The 18376-nt window shown below is 46.0% G+C and overlaps 1 protein-coding gene across 3 annotated transcripts in view; it reads left to right on the forward strand.

Moving 5' to 3' along the window:
- Positions 1 to 18376, forward strand: part of LOC140429452 (small conductance calcium-activated potassium channel protein 2) — a 241788-nt gene that overhangs the window by 191694 nt on the left and 31718 nt on the right. For all 3 annotated transcript variants that reach the window (XM_072516467.1, XM_072516468.1, XM_072516469.1), the window contains 2 exons: positions 3661 to 3771; positions 6963 to 7090. In XM_072516467.1, the coding sequence (XP_072372568.1) occupies positions 3661 to 3771; positions 6963 to 7090 (239 nt within the window). The remainder of the gene's footprint in view (positions 1 to 3660; positions 3772 to 6962; positions 7091 to 18376) is intronic.

Raw genomic sequence — 18376 nt, forward strand, 5'->3', positions numbered from 1 at the left:
AGGAAATGGGCCGCACGGTGGCACAGTGGCGAGCACTGCTGCCTCACAACACCAGGGACCAGAGTTCAATTCTGGCCTTGGGTGACTGTGTGAAGTTTGCACGTTCTCCCTGTGTCTGCGTGGGTTTCCTCTGGGTGCTCCGGTTTCCTCCCACAGTCTAAAGGAGTGCAGGTGAGGTGGATTGGCCGTGATAAATTGTCCCCAAGTTTCTGAAGTTTAGGTGGGGTTACTGGATTGCGGGGATAGGGTGGGGCATGTACCCAGGTAGGGTGCTCTTTTGGAGGGTCGGTGCAGACCCGGTGGGTTGAATGGTCTCTTTCTGCACTGTAGTAATTCTATGTTTCTATGTCCTGGGCGCAGATGGATGTTGTTGCAACGCTGCAGAGCTTGGTCCAGTCACAAAGAGTCGTGGCTGAGGGCATCGTGGGCATTGGCTGGGCGTTGACTGACTGATCATTACCAAAGCAGTGAGAAACATGTCTCACCCACTGAAGGGCATACCCCTGTCTCAGTGCACCATGGATGAGGGCATCAAAACCATTGCTCAGATGAGCTTGGTCCTCCCGGACTGACAGCGGCAGGTGCTGGTGGCAGCTCTGGAGCTCACTCCTGTCTCCCATCTATCGCACGGACTAACCCGGAGTCCAGCGAGAACCCCGAGGAAGGGGAAAATTATGGGGCACATCTCGGTTCCCCCCACATGGCAGGTGCTGGAACACTTCGGTGCTTCTGAATCCCCCCCCCACCTGACACTGGTGCATCTCATGAGCAATGGGCAGAATAGGGTGACACACCATCACTTGTGACACCCAAAAGTAGGCCGGACCCATTCAGGTCCAGGCCCTCCAGAGGACTGCCGCCAAGTGCATTACAGGACAGAGGGAGGGCACTCAGAAAGCCGCCTCCACTTCTGTTGTGCTGTCTGGGTAACATCTAGGAGGAGTGATGGGCCACGTAAGATAAGGAAGGTAGATGGTACTTAGGTTGGCACAGGAGGAGTATATAGACGATAGTTAGGGGTTCGGGAATACGATTGTGCAGGGTCACCATTAACCAAGATCGCATCACCTGTCCAAACTGCCTCCAAAGTCTGCGTGACGGTTGTGTAGGATGGGTTGGAGGGGGGAGTGGAGGTTGGTGTGGTGTGGGGCACATCAGGGCGTCGATGACACATCAACATCCCACATGGCGACCATCTCAGCGAGAAGTGGCAGGGCATGGAGACAGTAGAGTGAGCCCGCCTTATATGACAGCATCCCCAGTGAGTGAGCCCTAACCATTCAGCATCTCCCACAATGCCTCACCTCCAAGATATATGGGCCCATGAGAAAGAGTTTCCAGCACACATGCAGGGGTCAGCCAATGAACAGTGGAATGTCATTCTAAAGACAGGAGTCAGACTTTGTCAAACAATGAGTAGCACCAAAACCCATCTCAGAGTCGTCATCATCCTCCGTCCCATGGGCAAGACCCACTTGCCAACCTAGGGCCAAAATTCTTATTTTTTTCTTTTTTTTAATAAATTTAGATTACCCAATTCATTTTCTCCAATTAAGGGGCAATTTAGCGTGGCCAATCTTTGGGTTGTGAGGGCGAAACCCTCGCAAACATGGGGAGAATGTGCAAACTCCACGCGGACAGTGACCCAGAGCCGGGATAGAACCTGGGACCTCGCCGCCGTGAGGCAGCAGGGCTAACCCACTGCGCCAGCGTGCTGCCCTCCAGGACCAAAATTCTGTGGTGATGCTGGTATGACCCTCAGAGGGAGAAGGGGGAGCTGCGATAATGGGAAGGATGGAAGGCTGGGGGGTGGGAGGAGGAGGGAGGTGGAGTGAGGACTGAGGAAGAGGCAACGGGTGGAAGGACTGAGGGAGAGGGACGGGCACATTCAGGGAGTGGAACCCTTTCCGAATAATGAAGGGCAGCCCTTGTCGAATCAGTGCTCGGAGGTCAATATGCGTGCCATTGATCACCCCCTGGATCTTCATCATTCAAGCGATGGCGGAAAACCTTGCTGCTCAGCATCTTGTTCGGCCTGGTTCAGGGCGGGATTCTCCGAGCCCGCGCCTGGTCAGAGAATCGCCGGGGAGACGTGCGAATCACGCCACGCCGCTCCGATGCTGGGCTAGCGATTCGCCGCCGACCAGAGAATCGGCGCCAATCGCGCTGGCGCGGTCGCCGCATTGCCAGTCGGGGTCCATTGAAAGCGGCCCCCGCAGCGATTCTCCACGCTCGACGGGCCAAGTGCCCGCCGAGTCCCGCCGCCGTTGTTCGCGTATGGTCCGACCTGGCAGGACCTCACCGTTCTGGCTGTGGGTGCCGCCCTGATGGGGGGGCAGGGGCAGCCGACTCTGGGGGGGGGGGGGCGGCCTCCACGGTGGCCATGCTCGCGATCGTGAGCTACTGATCGGCGGGCACGCTCATTCCGGGGGGGGCTATGTTCCTCCGCGCCGGGTTCCTGTGGGGCTCCGCCATATTGCCCAGGGGCCAGCATGGAGATGGGTGTAGCGTGCATGCGTGGACCCGCGCTGGCCATGGCACGCACATGCACGGACCCGCGACGGTCATGTAGGGCCGGCTTTCGGCACCAGAGCAGCGCCCATCACGCCGCCGCCATTCTAGCCCCCAAGGAAGGGGTGGATGACTGGGCCTGGAGGCCCGTTGACACCGGCGTCGCTCGCGCCGGTTTTGACGCCGGCGTCAACACTTGGCCGGGGTTTCGAAGAATCCCGGCCCATGTCTTTTGGGACTTGTGGGAGGAAACTGGAGCACCTGGAGGAAACTCATGCAGACATAGGGGGAACGTGCAGACTCCACACAGACAATGACCCAAGCTGGGAATTGAACCTGGGACCCTGGGGCTGTGAAAGAGCAGTGCTACCTATTCCAAGGTACCCAGGTGGCACCAGCAGTGCAAGGGCACCACCTTGCCCAAAGGGCAAGCAGCTGGGTGCCTCCAATCCCCTGGGACACCTCTACTAGTGCCGTTTCTTCTGATCCCTGTTTGCGAGGACTGGTGCTGAATGGCACTCATCCGATGTCTCTAAGGCGAAGGGGTTGAATCTCAAATCCTCAGGTACCTCGGGAGTCTGCAGTGCCAAGGGAGAGCCAGGGGCTGATCACACAGGGGTCCCCAATGGTCTGGGAAACCCTTTAGGTGCTGTTAGGCCTGGTCTATGTCTGTTTAGACCAGGACTAAACAGCGCCAGTCCAGGCCTTGCTGGGAGGATGTTAGATCCCAGGCACTGGGAGAATCTGGTGCACATTAGTGTAACAGTTCATTTAAATATGTCTATCTGCATCTCGCCCAGCGTGGGCAAGATCCAGATCGGCATGTCTCGCGATTCTGATGAATCTTGCGAGACGTCTCGGGGGTCGTGTATCTCGCGAGACGCCTCTCACAAAATTCACCAACCTCGTTGCAGCACCAAGTCGGGTGCAATGAGGCCAGTAAATCTTGCCCTTTAGTCTCCCGAATAGAGAATCCAGTCCCTGAGCTCATAATTCTAACCTGGAGTAATTTACATCTCAGCGTGGAAGGTCCCTAGTGTAATTTTACCCCTCTCACCACCCACCCAACACAGCCAGATGTAAATATTGAAATTTCTAACTCATGCAGTGTTAAAAGATGTTAATTTGTTTCATTCTTTTTGTATTCAGGGCGCAGGCTGCACTGCTCTGGTTGTAGCTGTCGTTGCCAGGAAGCTGGAACTTACCAAAGCAGAAAAACATGTGCATAATTTTATGATGGATACACAACTTTCTAAACGAGTAAGCTTCCTTCTTTCAAATTTAAGTAAAATTGGGTCAGGAAGGTGGTATTTTCATTAATATTTCTTGGGCATCCAAAACTGTATATTTTGTTAAATGTGAGTTGGGGGGTGGGGGAAATCAATTTGAAAACATCGTTGTTTAGGCTTTTTTGTTTTGACAGTTCCTGTGCATTAGAATTCCACTGGTACACTGTGTAACCAATTCCTGTCACCTTGCTGCAAGTCTTTGTTCACAATTTAAATGCAATATGAGTAATCGGGCTGGCAAGGAAAAATATCGAAGATGATGATGTGGCATGTATCTGAAAATTCTTTTGAAGAAATGAAAGATAGATTTCAGTTCATTTTTCTAAGATTTACAGCACTGACAACAGGGCAGATCAAATCCGACCAGCAGATAAGGACATCTTAAACTACTAAGCAATAAATGGGTAACAACAGCATTTAGTTCCATTGTAAAATTATTTTTTTGCAGAAAGCTGAAGGGAAAGTTTGCATGGATACTAAGCTGCAATCTATTTTGGCTGCCATAACGTTTTTTTTATATTGTTCCGCAACTCAAACAGAAACCGCCCCTAACCCCTGCATAGCATAGTGCTTTGGTCCAAGTAGACATTATTTATGTCGTGTTAAGGACTCTGGGATTACACAGGCTGCAACTGGATGCAGCTTTAACCAAAAGATACTCCAGACCTTGAAGTTAGTTCAATCTGATTTATTGAACCAGTAGCACAGTTAGCACAGTTCTCTATGGGTTCGACCGAGACTTGACATACTGTAAATAAACCTGCCGTTAGTTAGACTTGCCCTGACACGTTTAGATTCTTACACATTGATGCAACCCACGCTGCAACATTTGGATTTCTGCATTTAACAGCGCATCTGCCTTCACCTGTGGTTGCTGCCTCATTTCTGGACAAATAATAGTGAACACCATTAAGCTCACTTTTTTTGACAGCAAATGGTGGCTCAATACGAAGAGCATGGGGACAGAAATAGTTATACCTCAAGCAATCACCAAGCGAATTTGAAGTGATTTATCAGAACACATTAGCTTTGGCTTTGTGCTGTATTATCACTTATGCCTTGACTTTGATTTTCAATAGTTAAATTTACTGTCACCAATTAGCTTGAAAAGCTCAATAACAATGGTGCCCTTTGTAACTTCTCTGACGTAGAACCCTTGGACTGATATATTGGGAAAGATGACATAAATCTAAAACCACAATTAACTATACTCCCATTGCACAGCAGGTTCTGGAATATTTATGTGCCACAGCAAATTTCAAGTCAGAATGACAAATGAAATGTAATTTAAGATGTTTGTAATTGCTTTGAATATCACCATAACAGACTTAATAAAAACATAGACATGGACCCTTAGGGGGGAATTTTAACCAGGAAAAATGGGTGGATTCAGTTGGGAGGTTAAATTGTTAAAAATCCAAATCCTGCCTCCAGTCCGATTTTTAACGGAGGTGAGATTTGGGGAGCAGGCATCCCATCCGCTCCCAGTAGGTGGTTTGGGAAGTGAAATACTATGATGATTTGTTTGTCATTTCCAATTTAACTGTAGAAAGCTGGGTATCCCAAGCCTGAGGATGCTCTGCATCTATAGGAAACCCAAAGGCTGTTGGATCTCGGAGGTAAATGCCGTTCTACTTACCTGTTGGATCCAGTGCACCTGCCTTGTCAACAACATGTGATTAGATACTCCCACCTGAATCTTTCTATCCTTTGAGACCTCCAATCTTTCTGTGCCCATTGAAGGCTCCAATCTAACTCCAGGGCCTTCAACTTTCCTCCATTGACCACCATCCATCACCACCAGTGAGATCCCACAACATTGGTCAACCACCGCTCCCCCCCCCCCCCCCCCCACCACCCACCCCCTCCCCCGGTCTTCAATAATCCCTTCAAAGCTCCCTACCATCACCACCAAAGCCTTTAATCCCACATCCCAATTGCTTTTTTCCCACTCCCAGGTCTCCAAACTCCCCAAACCAGTCTTGTTACCTTCAATCTGTCATGCCAACTTCCCCCTCCCACCAGCCTCCAATTCCTCAGGTGTCCAATACCTGAGCCCAACCTCCCCTCCGAGGCCGGGCATCAGAGATATCTGTGGCCACTTCTCCAGCAATCCACTGCTGAGTGGAAGCCAAGCTTGGCTATCATGCTGAGTCTTGATGAGGAAACTTCAGTGATGTTAGATGCATGCCTTGGAGTTAAACTTCCACATCATGAAATCCAGACTTCTGGGCTGGGATTCTCCCTTACTGGCGGGGCGGGGGAATCCGGCGTAATGGAGTGGCGGGAACCACTCCGACGTCGGGCCGCCATAATGGTGCGGAATTCTCTGCATCTTTAGGGGCCAAGCCCTCACCTTGAGGGGCTAGGCCCGCGCCAGAGAGATTTCCGCCCCGCCGGCCGGCGTGAAAGGCCTTTGGCACCACGCCAGCCGACGCCGAAAGGACTTCGCCGGGCGATGCATACGCGGGAGCATCAGCGGACGCTCACAGCAACCCCGCGCATGCGCAGTTGAGGGGGTCACTTCTGCCTCCGCCATAGTGGACACCATGGCGAAAGCGGAAGAAAAAGAGGGCCCCCACGGCACAGGCCTGCCCGCCGATCGGTGGGGCCCGATCACGGGCCAGGCCACCGTGGGGGCACCCCCTGGGGCCAGATCGCCCCGTGCCCCCCCCTCCCCCCCCCCAGGACCCCGGAGCCTGCCCACGCCGTCTGCCCCTGCTGGTAAGGTAGGTGGTTCAATCCACGCCGGCTAGCGAGGGTTGACAGCGGCAGGACTTCGGCCCATTGCGGGCTGGAGAAGCGCCGGGGGAAGCCCGCCGACCAGCATGGCGCGATTCCCGCCCCCGCCGATTCTCTGGTGGCGGAGAATTCGGGACACGGCGGGGGCGAGATTCACACCAGCCCCCGGTGATTCTCCGACCCGGCGGGGGGTCGGGGAATCACGCCCCTGGGATCTCCACATGCCACTGGGGGAGCCAAAAAGTTCCAACTCCCCCTTAAATGTTGTCATAAACCACAGATCCAGATGTTGTTGGACTGAAGTACTTTGTGATAGAAGAATTGTATTGGGGTCTTTTGCTTCATAGATTTGTGTGTATTATACAAACATGCTATGCACTCAAAATAACATTGAAACTTACTCTAAGCTTTCTTACGCAGGTAAAAAATGCAGCTGCCAATGTACTCAGGGAAACATGGTTAATATATAAAAACACAAAATTAGTTAAAAAGATAGACCATGCAAAAGTGAGGAAGCATCAACGCAAATTCTTGCAAGCCATCCATCAGTGAGTATGGCTCCTATCTTTGACAGTGCTTTTGTTTTTCAGAACAACAGGATAAAATTACGATTAATTTTAGTAACAAAAGAACAAGAGTGTAAAGAAGCCATCCATCATTTTCCACTTGAGTCAGGTGTTTGGAAAAATTAACAATGGCAGGGCTCTAACTTGCAATTGTTTGAGTCACCAGTTTTCAGACCACATGTACACTTCTAAAAATGTTTTTATATCTTCAAATGATGGTTCATCTCTGTGCTCAAACTTTGAATTACAAATGTCTAATTAATGTGTTACTACTTTTAATATTTAGACTTTTGATAATGCAGACTTAAATGCAGGGGGTAATTCTGCGATTGTGCACTCCCAGTGGGGAACCATATTCACGGTCACTGTGAATCCCAGAACTGAGTGTTGTAGCTTTGACTTCAAACTTTGCCCCCGTCTTTCCAGTAAGGATCACCAAATTACCCTCTTACAAAGACAAAACTCAACATTTCTGCCCAGGCCCCTTTTGTGCAACACAGTAATAACTAATACTTTTGAATATTCTTGCTGATTTGTGAAAAATAATGCATATTTTTATTTTATTTTATGATGTTGCATTGGTTTTATGTTAGTCCATCTATTTAACCCTTCGAATGGTAACATTTTTGCAAAGCTTCCAAAGGTAATTCAAAATTATAATCCTTGATGTGTACAGCACTGTACCAATCTGAGTAAATATTTATTATAAATCTGCACACTAATCCCATTGTTGGAATTATATTCCATACATTCCAAATTGCATATTTTCATAATATCCATTTTGAAGAATTGTGTGATGAAACAGTTTTAGTGAAATCTTTACTTTTGGAAGGGTTAAATTAAATGAAAGATGTTTGTTTGTACCCTAGTCTGTTCTGATGTGAAACTATTGTGTCAAATTGATATTATTTTATGCTTTGTTTTCTGGTATACCTTATTTTACATTTACTTTCTTTTTGTTTGTCTTTTTTATTTCGACAAAATGAAACTAGAGCTCGAAAGTAAGTTGTATGTGTTGTATTCCAAAGATTTTTTCAAATCTGTATGCATGCAAGAAAAAGGTATTATCATTGTGAATCCAATGGTTTGGCCACTCCCATGAAAACCTGATCAGAAATCCTGATCTAATCTGTGATAAGTGAAATTCAGATGGAATGAAGAAGCAGTAAGATGGCTGTATTAAAAAGATAAGGGATAAACTTTGTCTTAACACTGATTTTGTTTCATTTATTTTGCTCTTGCAGCTAAACGTTCCTCCAAAAAATCTACTATAAAAAATTAGAAGCAATTTTGCAATAAAATAAATTATATATTGACATAATTTAATAAATTCCATTAGCAGCTAGAACGTGATGAATCATTCTCAATACTGTCAGTTACTATTAAGTGGCACAGTTTGAATGATTGTGCTTGAAAGGACTTGCCGTTCTCTGCCGAACATCTAATTTAATTTTTTTCATGGAAAAATAACAGCATACCTAAACAGGTCTAAAGTTTAGAAAATGCAAGCAATTTTCTTCTGTGACATGCAGAAAGAATAAACTAGATAACCATGTTCTTTCTGGAATCAGAGATTTCACTTGATTCTTGCACTAAAGTTTAAAAATAAACGGACATAAATCTTGTAAAAGGCAAGAGAATGTGTTCTATGGGGTAATGTGATTAGTCACTATGAATGACAATGGCTTGTTCAATGGGTAATATTTGATTGTAATTTGACTTAAAATTGTCAGATTGTCTCTGCTTTGCACATGGGGTGTTTTCTGAGTTTAAAACACAGGGGATATAGATGGAGACCTATGATATCAGACTCATATGCACTTCCAGGAGTTTGCATTTGGACAGTCATGGACATAAAAATGGGAAGGTAATGACACAGTGTACCCAACTTATTTTCATGGGTCTTTACTTAACAGAGATGCCAATGTGACAACACCCTCAACAACTGAGCCTTAGTGCTTCCCGAATCAGGCCTGCAGTGACAATAAACTTTTCCCTTCAAACCTTTAACTGTAAATTCCTTGTCTGGGGTCTTCCTCCATTGGGATATATTCCGTGCTATTAAGAAGGCCTGAATTTGCCAATGAGAACGAGTTCATGGCCTGTGAGTATACTGTAGGTGCTGAGCTGCCCTTTTGCATTTGAGGAGAACATTGATCTAAACTACCTGTGCAGCCAGGTTGTACTCATTACATGAATTGATGATACAATGATGCTACTTTGGACATGCCAGTTGCAGATTTTAGCTCTGATTGGTGGGTTTCTGAGACAATGTTTATGAGACATTGTCCCAAATCGTCTGCTTTCCAGAGGCTGGACATATGATGGAAGATGCGTGTCGGGACTGTTACGACACCCTGGGCTTGTGCACGGTTAACTCCAGCCCCACATGACCTGGAATCCCAACACAATTACAATTAACAAATAATGCTTAGAAAATACCCAAAGCCTGGCCTTTGGCTGGCTAACAACTACAGTTACCAAGTTTGTAAATTTAAACACAATTAATTTTATTAATAACAATAACTATAATGAAATATGCAGCAAATACAACTGGTTAACTATTATCTAATTTCTACCCCTCCTTCTTTAACCCGCTCCACCCTTTACACGTACACAGGACAAACAAACTCAGAGGGGAAAGTGGGATGTAAATGAAAGGAAAAGGATAAGAGTCTGTGTTTCAGGTGGACATCTTCCAGCACACCTTTCTTCAGTCTAGGTCTTCAGTTGGAAGTTTTTGTTTTCAGTCTGTAGATTCATCCAGGTCTCAAAATACTCCTCTGCAGGTTCAGAAAACAGCAGATAGGCAGTATTTCTGGCGTGAGAGAGAGAGAGAGACAGATACTCACAACTGCTCCTCTCAGCGTTCAGGATCCGACTGTCAATTCCTGCATCCTCTGAAAACCATCCCACTCGGGAAGGACACAATCATCACCTGTTGCCAGGGAGAATACGGTCTTTTGCCAATTCATCGGCCACCAGTCAACCAATCGAGCTGAATCTCTCCGATGTCTCAGATGCCAAGAAGTCTGAGATTTGCTGTTCAGAAGCTAAACCCCCATAGCACAGTGTACCATTTTGAGTTCCTTACTTCTTCTGCTCGACTTAAAGACATATTGTTATGGGAGAGGTATTTTCAGACCCCAAAATGTATCATGGAGTTCAACCAACCTCCCCCTTTAATGCTATTATTGCTTTTCCGAGCACACGGCTTGTTCTCCAGGTGTGGGATTACAATTATGGACACGTGGGTTTTTAACACAAAACAATGTTTATTCCATGAACTCAACTTAACCTTTTAAATAAACATTGGATCACTTAACACCCCTTTCTTCAAAGATAACCCTGAAAGTAATACAACACTAAATAATCCTTCAGTGATTCCTTTCAACATCCAAGAGACCTAACACCTTTAAACAGAAACACATCAGGTTAAAGGCATTACTTTTATGAGTTTAAATCACCCAAATGATCCAGAGATAGTCTTTGATGGCAGAGATCACAGCAGATCCAGCTCACTGCAAACACAGACACAGACAAGCTCTTTCAAACTGAAACTAAAAACTGCAAAATGGCTGATCTAAAACCCAGCTCCACCCACACTCTGACATCTCTTAACGCTCTGCATTTCTTAAAGGTACATTGCTTAAACATCCATTTCTTAAAGGCACTCTCACATGACACTTCCCCCCCCCAAGAAAAAAAAATAAACCATCAACTTCAAGATGGTTTCATTTTTCACTTTTGCACCATCCACTAAGAAATGAACACAGTAAATATACCGTTTTGTTTTAAAAAAAACAACACACGCAAACAGGTATAACAATATAGTCCATTTTTCTTTGTTCTTCTTCCTCCAACCAAAATCATTCTCGATTGACAGTCTCTTTGAACAAGAAAGTCTCTGCACGATCCTTCCATTCCTCTATTCATCGGCAATTCTCTTTAGAATCAGATACTTTAGTTCAATCTGACCACAGAGACCCTTGCAATTCTCCAATACAGGAATATTGGTGCCCACAGCTTTCAGGCAGTCAAACGCCTGTCGAAAGTCAGCTGTCCATTGAAATTTTTTACGTTTCTTTAGCAAGTCCATCAGTGGAGTAATCACGCCACAAAACATTTGCACAAATGTTCGATCAAATCCACTCATGCTAAGAAATCGTATTATTTCCCTTCGTCTTGAGGGTATCGGAAACGCCGCAAGGAAAGTGATTCGGGCTTCTCTAAATTCACTTTTGGCTAGGTTCATCCCATAACCCGCCGCCGCCTGAAGTCGATCGAAGAACGCCATACGATGTTTTAAATATTCTTTCCATGTCTGAAAGTTGAAAATAAAAGCAGATTGTCCCAATTTCTCAATGCAATCCTTCAAACGGGGGATAGGATAAGAGTTCGTTCTTGTAACTGCATTCCCCCTTCGATAGTCCACACATGACCATTGGGTACTGTCTGGTTTAGGTACTATCACTATGGGTGAGCTCCATTGGCTGCAACCACTTCAATTATGCCATTCTTCAGCATACTCTCAATCTCTCTGTTAACCTGTGCCAATTTTAAAGGGTTAAGTCTATATGGATGTTGTTTGATAGGAACAGTATTTCCCACATCTACATCATGTGTAGCCACTTTAGTACTTCCCAATTTATCTCTACAAACTTGCCCATATCAGTAACTTTTTCAGGTCAGTTCGTTTTTCCTCTGGAAGGTAACTTAACAATTCATCCCAATTTTTAAGAACATCCTCATTTTCCAATTTAATTTGAGGTATGTCAAATTCACAGTCATCTGGATTTGGTTCGTCACTTTGAGTTAGAATCATTAAAACCTCCTTTTGCTCTCCTTACCTTTCAAAGTACCTTTTAAGCATATTCACATGACACACTCGGTGAGTCTTCCTTCTATCTGGTGTTTTTAACCACATAATTCACCTCACTTAATTTCCTTTCAATCTGATATGGTCCACAAAACCTAGGTTTTAAAGGCTCCCCTACCACTGGTAACAACACTAAAACTTTATCCCCACTGGCAAAACTACAAACTTTGGATTTCTTGTCCGCTACCCGTTTCATCACATTTTGTGCAACTTTCAAATGTTGTCTAACAAATTCACCTGCTCTATTTAATCGTTCCCTAAAATTTGACACGTAATCCAATAGTGTAATTTCCGATTTCTCACCCACCAATTTTTCCTTAATCAAGTTAAGTGGTCCTCTTACCTCATGACTAAAAATTAGTTCAAAAGGACTACATTTGGTAGATCCATTAGGTGCATCCCTAATTGCAAACAATACGAATGGGATTCCTTTATCCCAATCCTCTGGATAATTTTGACAATACGCCCTCAACATTGTTTTTAATGTCTGATGCCACCTTTCTAATGCTCCCTGCGATTCTGGATGGTACGCAGTTGATTTAAATTGTTTTATTCCTAAGCTATCCATAACTTCTTTGAATAGCTTTGAAGTAAAATTCGATCCTTGATCCGATTGAATTTCTGTGGGTAGTCCATATCTAGTAAAGAATTTAAGTAACTCCTCCACAATCCTTTTATCTGTCATATTATGTACTGGAATGGCCTCTGGAAACCTAATAGACACACCCATTATAGTCAAAAGATATTGATTCCCACTTCTGGTTTTAGGAAGCTGTCCTACACAATCAATTAGGACCCTCGTAAAAGGTTCCTCAAATGCTGGAATGGGTATTAAGGGCGCTGGTTTTATCACTGCTTGAGGTTTCCCTATCACTTCACATGAGTGACATGATTGACAAAATTTATCTACAACTTTATGTAGTCCAGCCCAATAAAAATGTTTCTGGATTTCAGCTTGAGTTTTCCTGATTCCCAAATGACCTCCCACTGGTACCTCATGTGCAACTCGCAACACCTCCTTGCTATGCCCTACCGGCAATACTACTTGATGAACTTCTGCCCACTTTTCATCCGACTGCATAGGTAAAGGTCTTCACTTTCTCATCAAGACATCACTTTTACGGTAATAACACTCTGGTATACACTCAGATTCCTCTTCCGTATATGCTTTCTGATGCATCCGTTTTATTTCTATATCTTTCTGTTGTAACTCCTCCAGTTTTCCTGAACTAAAAATATCCACCTCATCCTCCACCTGATCTTGTTCTTTTTCAACCATCTGATCAAAAATCGTTTCTGATAATTGCACTTCAACTTCATCTTCACTCTTTGATTTCTCCTCTTATCTTAACCTGTGACTTTGCGACTTTGTTACTACACAATCTGGAAAAATCCCAGGATATTCATCCTTCAACACTTCAGTTGACTGATTTTCCACTGGCTTATCAACCACAGTAGGCATCACTCCCACCTGCGATCCAGCTATATCATTACCCAAGATAAACTGTATTCCTGGACAAGATAGTTTATCTATTACTCCTCCTACCACTTCACCACTCTTCACTGGACTTTCCAACCTTACCTTATGTAATGGAACGCTATTCCTCTCACCCTGAATTCCACATATCACCACCTTTTCTGGCAACATTCTTCCCAAACTACATAATTCTTCATCTCTTACCATTAAAGATTGACTAGCCCCTGTATCTCTTAAAATTGTGACTTCTTTACCTGCTCCTCCTGATACACATGAGTAAACTTTATCCCCACAAATAAATTCTTTAAAGACATCTGGCACCTTCTTAACAATTACTTCTTGAACTGGCTGTACAATCGTTTGCACCTCCTTCACTTCCCTTGGTCTTTCCTTTACCACTCTAACAAATCCCACTGTCTTATCCTGTTTTTCCACATCAGCCTTCCCAGTGCTTTTCTTCAACCACCAACACTGTGACTTTACATGGCCTAGTTTATTACAGTGAAAACATTTGAAACATTTCATTTCTTTTCTACCCTCCTGGATTTCTTTTTTAATCTGAGGTACACTCTCTTTATTGTCTCCCATCCGATCACCTTTATCTTTTCCACTTGAGTATTTTTCATGTCCCCAGTTTCTATCCCTCAACAGCTGAAACTGATGTTGGAAACCAATCTTTGATTTATGAACTAATTCATAATCATCTGCCATTTCTGCTGCTAATCTCGCAGTTTTAACCCTCTGTTCTTCCACATGAGTTCTCACTACATCAGGAATTGAACTTTTAAACTCCTCCAAAAGTATAATTTCTCTGAGAGCTTCATACGTTTGGTCTATTTTCAAAGCCCTTATCCACCTATCAAAATTACTCTGTTTGAGCCTTTCAAACTCCATGTATGTTTGACCAAATTATTTCCTTAAATTTCTCAACCTTTGTCTGTAAGCTTCAGGCAGTAGCTCATATGCAGTTAAGATGGACTTCTTCACCTCCTCATACGTTCCAGATACTTCCTCCGGTAGTGATGCAAACATTTCACTAACTCGACCTCCGAGCTTTGTTCGAATCAGTAATACCCACATGCCCTGTGGCCATTTCATTTGTTCAGCTATCTTCTCAAATGAAATGAAAAAGGCTTTCACTTCCTTCTCGCCACCCCTTGACAATGCTTGGACATATTTAAATAGATTCCCACCAAGCCTTCAACTATGACGCTCTTTCTCACTATCCTCATCATTATCCTCCAACTGTACGTTTACCTTTACGTCTGCCAATTTTAACTGACTTTCATGTTTCATGGCCATTTTCTGAAGTTCAAACTCCCTCTCTTTATCTTTTTCCCTGATCTGTATCTCCCTTTCTTTTTCTTTTTGTTCTGCTAGGGCTATTCTTTGTTTTCTCCTTTCTTCTCTGTCCGTTTCTTTTTCCTCTCTCTCTCTTTCTCTTTCTTTTTCCGCTCTCTCTCTTTCGTATTCAAGCCGCTTTAATTCTTTCTCATGTTCCATTCGTTTAATTTGCAACTGTATTTTGGCCATTTCCAATGAGTCAAACGGTATCTCAGGCAACTTTAAATGCTTAACCACCACCATAATTACCTCATCTTTTTGCATTTTGTCAGGTAATGTTAACTGCAATGTTTTTTGCCAAATCTAACAGTCTGCTTTTAGTCTCTGTCTGTAAGGTACTGCGTGTGACCATCTCCACCCCCAAAAACTTCTGAGCCTCTGAAAGAGCCATTGTCCACAACACACTCCCCACTTAAACTAAAATACCACACCGGAAAAGCAACAAACCTTCACTGTCATTAAGTTCACAGAAGCCAATCCAATGGATAGACTTTTATCCCCCTCGAGCTCCCAATTGTTATGGGAGAGGCGTTTTCAGAACCCCAAAATGTCTCATGGAGTTCAACCAACCTCCCCCTTTAATGCTATTGTTGCTTTTCCGAGCACACGGCTTGTTCTCCAGTTGTGGAATTGCAATTATGGACACGTAGGTTTTTAACACGAAACAATGTTTATTCCATGAACTCAACTTAACCTTTTTAATAAACATTGGATCACTTTACACCCTTTCTTCAAAGATAACCCCGAAAATAATATAGCACTAAATAATCCTTCAGTTATTCCTTTCAACATCCAAGAGACTTAACACCTTTAAACAGAAACACATCCAATTAAAGACATTACTTTTATGAGTTTAAATCACCCAAATGATCCAGAGATAGTCTTTCATGGCAGAGATCACAGCAGACACATTTTAATTGGCATCTTTGGGATTTGCAAATCATAGGGCCCAACGGAAACATTTCTATGTCCGGTTTAGTAGTGTGTCTCAGCATCTGCAGCACCGAGAAAGACCACCCTATCCAATGGTACTGTGCCATTTGTTTTGGTCTCAGCGAGGAACGCCCCATTGATGCCGTACTTTAGTCATTTCCTGCACTGGCGACTGCAGCTCAGGTCAGTATGACTACTCACGGATCGGGGTGCCATTTTTAAAGGCAACCCTGATATTCTGACCCTCTGCAGTGACCCCACTGTTGTCTTTGGACCCGCCCCCACTGCTCCCAACTTCCCTCTTCCGGGGTCCTCGAGCCCCCACTTCACCACGCCTCCTATGGACAAGGCACCCCCCAGGCCTGACCCCTCGCACAATCAACCTAGCACCTGGTCACCTTGGTAGTGCCAGCCTGCCACCCTGGCAGTGCCCAGATACCATGTGCCAACATGAGTGCATGGGTGCATCCCTGCCCAAAGCCCGACCACCCAGGGGTCACCATAAAGACGCTGCGACAACGGATGAACGGACATCGCATGACAATCGGCAGGTAGGAATATTCCCTTCCAGTCGGGGAACATTTCAGCAGTCAAGCGCATTCACCCTCTGATCTTTGGCCAAGGCGGCCTTCAGGACACGTGACAACACAGAGTCACCAAACAGAAACTGATAGCCAAGTTCCGCACGCATGAGTACGGTCTCAACCAGGTTCTTGAATTCATGTCTCATTACATTCACCTCCTAACATCTGGCTTGGCCTGCGACATCTCACCAACTGTCCTGGCTTGAGACATTTCACACCTCTTTAACCTGTGATTATCCCTCTCTCCAGTAGCTCAGTCTGGACCTGTAAAGACTTAATCACCTGCAAAGACTCATATTCATTCAAAGTATCATCTTGCATCATTAACTTTGCTTATATATAAGAGTGAGCTCTTTGTATCACAGGCGGGGGACCAAGAAAGAGGGATAGGGGACCTACCGCTGAGGAGGGCGGTGGGGAGCTTTCGGTATCTGGGGATCGAGATAGCCAGGAGTTGGGGGACCCTACATAAACTGAATCTGACGTGGTTGGTGGAGCAAATGGAGGAGGATTTTCAAAAGATGGGACATGTTACCGCTCTCGCTGGCGGGTAGAGTGCAGTCGGTCAAAATGGTGGTCCTTCTGAGGTTTCTGTTTGTGTTTCAGTGCCTTCCCATCGTGATCACTAAGACCTTTTTTAAGAGAATAGGCAGGAGTATTATGGGGTTTGTATGGGCGAATAAGACCCCGAGAGTAAGGAGAGGGTTCCTGGAACGCAGTAGGGACCGAGGAGAGTTGGCGCTGCCAAACCTGGGGAGCTACTACTGGGCAACAAATGTGGCAATGATCTGCCAGTGGGTTATGGAGGGAGAGGGGGTGGCATGGAAGAGGATGGAGATGGCGTCCTGTAAAGGAACAAGCCTGGGGGCGTTGGTGACGGCACCGCTGCCGCTCTTGCCGACAAAGTATACCACGAGCCCGGTAGTGGCGGCAACGCTAAGGATCTGGGGCCAGTGGAGACGGCACCGGGGTGCAATGGGAGCATCGGTGTGGTCCCCGATCAGGGGTAACCACCGGTTTGTCCTGGGGAAGATGGACGGGGGGTTCCAGAGCTGGCAACGGGCGGAGATTGGAAGAATGGGGGACCTGTTCATCGATGGGACGTTTGCGAGCCTAGGGGCACTGGAGGAGAAGTTCGAGTTACCCCCGGGAAATGCCTTTAGAAAAATGCAGGTGAGGGCTTTTGTGAGGCGACAGGTGAGGGAATTCCCGTTGCTCCCGGCACAAGAAGTTCAAGATAGGGTGATCTCGGGTGTATGGGTCGGGGAGGGCACGGTGTCGGAAATACACCAGGAGTTGAAAGAAGAGGGGGAAGCGCTGGTAGAAGAGTTGAAGGGTAAATGGGAGGAGGAGCTGGGGGAGGAGATCGAGGAAGGTCTGTGGGCTGATGCCCTAGGTAGGGTTAATTCCTCCTCCTCGTGTGCCAGGCTCAGCCTGATACAATTTAAGGTGGTCCACAAAGCGCACTTGACGGGGGCGAGGTTGAGTAGGTTCTTTGGGGTGGAGGACAGATGTGGAAGGTGCTCAGGGAGCCCGGCGAACCATGTCCATATGTTTTGGTCATGCCCGGCACTGGAGGGGTTCTGGAGAGGAGTGGCGGGAGCAATATCTCAGGTGGTGAAAGTCCGGGTCAAGCCAAGCTGGGGGCTAGCAATATTTGGAGTAGTGGACGAGCCGGGAATGCAGGAGACGAAAGAGGCCGGCATTCTGGCCTTTGCATCCCTAGTAGCCCGGCGAAGGATCTTGCTAATGTGGAAGGAGGCGAAGCCCCCCAGCCTGGAGGCCTGGATAAATGATATGGCTGGGTTCATAAAGTTGGAGAGGATTAAGTTCGCCTTGAGAGGGTCTGCGCAGGGGTTCTACAGGCGGTGGCAACCGTTCCTAGACTATCTCGCGGAGCGTTAGAGGAAGGTCGGTCAGCAGCAGCAGCAACCTTGGGGTGGGGGGGAGGTGGTGGGGACGTCCTGGGAGGGGGGGGGGAGGGGGGGAAGGGGGGACTGCCTGCGAGGGTGGATGAGCAAGAGATAACATGAAGGGTTGGGGAAACTGGC

Source organism: Scyliorhinus torazame, chromosome 9, assembly GCF_047496885.1.
Source record: "Scyliorhinus torazame isolate Kashiwa2021f chromosome 9, sScyTor2.1, whole genome shotgun sequence".
Lineage (NCBI taxonomy): Eukaryota > Metazoa > Chordata > Chondrichthyes > Carcharhiniformes > Scyliorhinidae > Scyliorhinus > Scyliorhinus torazame.